At 58.7% G+C, this 4,164-nt stretch overlaps 1 protein-coding gene across 1 annotated transcript; it reads right to left on the bottom strand.

Moving 5' to 3' along the window:
• Positions 1-333: 333 nt before the first annotated feature.
• Positions 334-2,625, bottom strand: POU4F1 (POU class 4 homeobox 1). The gene is made up of 2 exons (XM_081046000.1): positions 2,386-2,625; positions 334-1,732 (listed from the first exon to the last, which is right to left on the bottom strand). Exons 1-2 carry the CDS (start codon positions 2,506-2,508, stop codon positions 590-592), a joined length of 1,266 nt encoding a protein of 421 aa, XP_080902126.1. The 5' UTR covers positions 2,509-2,625; the 3' UTR covers positions 334-589.
• Between the last annotated feature and the right edge of the window lie 1,539 nt (positions 2,626-4,164).

Here is a 4,164-nt window from a genome sequence, read left to right as displayed (position 1 = left end):
GTGGTCAGTGGTAAATAATGATGGTGCTCTTTTTTTCTCTTCCTTAGGGGGAAATGAAGCTGCAGAATACGGCTCTCTGGAGTTAAAATTTCTAAAGCATCTTTTATTTGCTTTTGTTCTGTTTTGTTTTAGTTTGGCCTTATTTGCCTAGTTTTTGGTGGTCGGTAGGTTTTTGTACATAGTTCCTTGGTCCCCAGGAGATTTTGATAGGTGTCTCTGGTCCAAAACAATCCATTTCCCTACCCTTCCCGAGTCTCCCCCCACCCTAACCCCCAGAACCATCCTGCTCCTCAAAACCCTCCAGTCTCCGCTTTCCTTCCCCCCACTCCCCGATCACCCAAATGCTCCCTCTTCTCCCCACCATCCTCTCCAGTATCCACACCCGACACCCTAGTCTTCTAGGCTAGGGGAGGATGAAGGCAGGGAGAGCAGAAAGGGGGCGGAAGAGAGCGCAAAAGGAAGAACTCTCCTAATGCAAGCAGGATAACCGACACTCCAAATGGGGTGGTGGGGAAGCAGGCCCGGGAAAAGCCCTCTGAATGCCCCATTCAGCTCCCCGCTCTGTCCCACCCGGCACCTCCTACCCCCCTCAGTAAGTGGCGGAGAATTTCATCCGCTTCTGCTTCTGTCTCTGGTTGCAAAACCACACCCGCACTACGTTCTTTTTGAGGTCCAGTTTCTCGGCGATGGCGGCGATCTTCTCAGACGAGGGCCGAGGTTGTACCGCGAAGTAGGCCTCGAGGGAGCGCTTCTCAGGCGCTGCGATGGAAGTCCGCTTGCGCTTCTTCTCGCCGCCGTTGAAGAGCTCCGGCTTGTTCATTTTCTCGCGCTGCGCACCCTCGGCCTCCTCGAGCCACGCCTGCAGGATGGGCTTGAGCGCGATCATGTTGTTGTGCGAGAGCGTGAGCGACTCGAACCTGCAGATGGTGCTCTGGCTGAGCGAGCCCACGCCCGGGATCTTGAGGTTGGCCAGCGCCGAGCCCACGTCGGCCTGCGTCACGCCCAGCTTGATGCGCCGCTGCTTGAAGCGCTCGGCGAACGCCTCCAGCTCGCGCGGGTCCGTGTCCGAGTCGCAGATGGACGCCAGGCCCGCGGCGCCCACCACCGCCGCCGCCGCCGACGCCGCCGCCACCTGCCCGGCCGCCGCCGCTGCCGCCGCTGCCGCCGCGCCGTGGTGCGCCGCCGCCGCCACCAGCCCCGGGTGCGGCAGCCCCGACGGCATGTTCATGGCGGCCGCCGCCGCGGGGTGCGACAGGTGGCCCAGGCCGTGCATGTGCGGGTGCGGGTGCGCCGAGCCGCCCAGCAGCCCGCTGCCCGGGCCGCCGCCGCCGCCCCCCGGGCCGCCGCCGCCGCCGCCGCCCCCCGGGCCGCCGCCGCCCGGGCCGCCGCCGCCCCCTGGGCCGCCCCCTCCCCCCGGACCGTCGTGGGCACCGCCGCCGCCGCCCGCCGCGCCCGCGCCGCCCGCGCCAGCCATGAGCGCGAGGGAGGGCGACGAGATGTGGTCCAGCAGGTCGCCCGGCTCGAGCGCCTGGTGATGGTGGTGGTGGTGGTGGTGGTGCGCCAGCGGCACGGTGGACGTGGACGTGCAGGGCACGCTGTTCATCGTGTGGTACGTGGCGTCCGGCTTGAACGGGTGGCTCTTGCCCTGGGACACGGCGATGTCCACGGCCGCCAGCGCCTCGGCCCGCGCCAGCAGCGTTTCGTCTAGGCTGGCGAAGAGGTTGCTCTGCAGCTGCAGGCGACACAAACCAAACCAAAAAACCACAAAACCAAAAAAGCAAAACAGAACACAAAACAAAACCACACACAAGCCAGAAAGCAGAACAAGCAAAGGACAAACACAAAGCAACCGAAATGACAACAACGGGGGTGGGGGTAGTGGAGACCGGGAAAGGCGGAATGGGGGCCACATTGGAGATGAGACAGGGAGACAGACGAGAAGGGTCCGGAGTGTGGGTGGGCGGACAGATGGAAGGAGAGGGACACAGGGACACATTCCGGGAACGGGCGTGGGAGACGAAAAAGGAGGAAGGAAAGAAGAAATGGAGATGTAACTCGCAGCTGGGGACCCGTGTCGCGCACCCGCACACGCAGAGGTCGCCTTTCGGAGGCATGAAATTAACAGAGAAAGTGGAGGAAAGTCGAGAGTCATGGCCCCAGCGCTCCCCACTCATCGCAGGCGCCGGACACGGAGGCAGGGGCGACAGAAACACGACACTCAGCCCCACTGTACAAAACGTGCCAAGCAGCGGGATTCCTCTAAAAATCCCTGCCCGCAAATCCCCGGACCGGGACTTTTGCACACACCAGCACCCGACATGCAGCGTCTCGGAAACGGGGAGGGGGCGGGTGCGCGGGCTGGAACCGCGGGCGAGGGGCGCTTACCGGCGGCGTGGGCAGGCAGGCCCGCCGGATGGCCTCGGAGCTGGAGTGCAACGACGGGTACTTGTGCTCAGGGAGGGTGGGATGCATGGCAAAGTGAGGCTGCTTGCTGTTCATGGACATCATCTTGATGGCTTGGCATGTAAATCCACAAACACTCCGAAAGTCCGCGGGAAAGTGCGCACGCCGGCTCTCCCGGCCTCGCTTCCCAGGCTGCAGCCGCGGCAGCTGGCGGCACGGAGGCGGCGGCCGCGCGGGGGGCTGCTGCGCTCCTGCTGCCGCCGCTGCCGCCCCGCGCTCGCTTTGACCGCGCAGAGCGCCGCGCACCGGCCTCGCGATCCCAGTTCTCCAAGAGCTCTAGCCCCGCGCGCGGACGGGATGCACTCCTCTTACACCTGAGCCCTACTTCTCGCGGCCGGCCCGGGGAGCTCTCGCGAGAGCTCGCGGCCCAGCCGCGCTGACAGGCATCAGCTGTCTCCGTCCGTCTGACGCGCGCTCTCTTTCGGCGGCACCGTGCGTCTGCGCGCGCGCGCGCTCGCCCGGCCGCTGCCCGCGCGTGGGAGCCGCTCTTATAGTGACCACCAGCAAGGACAGCGCAGGTGATGCACCTGTAGCTGCCGGGGCATGCGCACTGCACGCTTCACCTTCCCCACCGCGGGCCTAGAAAGATCAAAAGGGCCAGCTATTGTCTGAGGGTAGGCGTCTTTTAAGCAGAGAAAGACAAGATGTTCGCACGCAGCTCTGTAGGTTCCCCTCTTCTCCCGCCCCAGCTCGAGCCCTGAATATATGCTCATTACTTAGGCACACCTCCAGGCTCCGGGACGTCTAACAAGCTGTTATATAATGTACACAGCTGGGCATTGGTATGTTAAATTATGCCCGTGCGTTTCTCTGTACACAGTATAAATAACGCAAAAATGCAGGAGGTGCTGTCTTTTGCTGCGAGAACCTGTTTCTTTCAAGGTTTAGAAATCGGTTCTTGAAGAATAATCGCGGTGACAGACATTTGTTTGAAGCAGTCAGACGCTATTGATTTCCATATAATTTAATTTCCCCCGCCTACTTTGTTGTTGTTGTTGTTGTTATTGTTGTGAATATAACTGTCAGGCACCGACAGTGACAGCCACTTAGGAGCCACAAGAAACGTGTGCTTTCTACTAGGGAATGGCTGTTGAAATGAAACTGTGGGTTTCTCCTATTGTTTGTCTCCTTTAACTGTGTACAAACCCACGTTTCAAACGAGCTCTGGGTGATCTGAGGCTTCTAGTAAACAAAAGGAAAAATAGTTAACAGGGTGTAGTTGGGGTCCTTTCCTCTCCTCAATGTGTTTGTGTGTGTGTGCGCGCGCGCGCGCACACACACACACACACACACACACACACACACACACACACTTTATCCTGGAAACTCCAGGGAAAGGGAATCGCTTCAGAGAAAAGGGAATAAGATGTCGAAGAAAAGAGAACTTTATTTTTCCTTTCATAGTTTTGGGTTTCTCAACTGTTTATCTGTACTGAATATGTGTATTGTTGTTTTCTTTAATAGGAAACAGGATCAAGTCATTTTATAAAATCAAGTTATTTTATTTAAAAAAGTGATTAAAATATTAATTCAAACCAAGAGCTGGTCCGGTCTTTACACTATTTATTTTAATTATTGTAAAAATCAAAACCTAATAAGAATAAATTAATTACTCAACCTATTATATAGCCCTTATGTGGCAGGCAGATCAAGGGCCTCCCGGGGACCACAGTTCAGGTGCCTGCGTCCCCAGAGACGCAG

The sequence above is a fragment of the Rhinolophus hipposideros genome, assembly GCF_964194185.1.
Source record: "Rhinolophus hipposideros genome assembly, chromosome: 4".
Classification (NCBI taxonomy): domain Eukaryota; kingdom Metazoa; phylum Chordata; class Mammalia; order Chiroptera; family Rhinolophidae; genus Rhinolophus; species Rhinolophus hipposideros.
This window is presented reverse-complemented; position numbering and strand designations above follow the sequence as displayed.

Excerpts from the sequence above, each read along its gene's own strand:
- POU4F1 (XM_081046000.1), bottom strand. The coding sequence starts at position 2,508 with ATGATGTCCATGAACAGCAAGCAGCCTCACTTTGCCATGCATCCCACC. Across the intron at positions 1,733-2,385 it reads CCTGCCTGCCCACGCCGCCG|CTGCAGAGCAACCTCTTCGC; the intron begins GTAAGCGCCCCT and ends TGTCGCCTGCAG.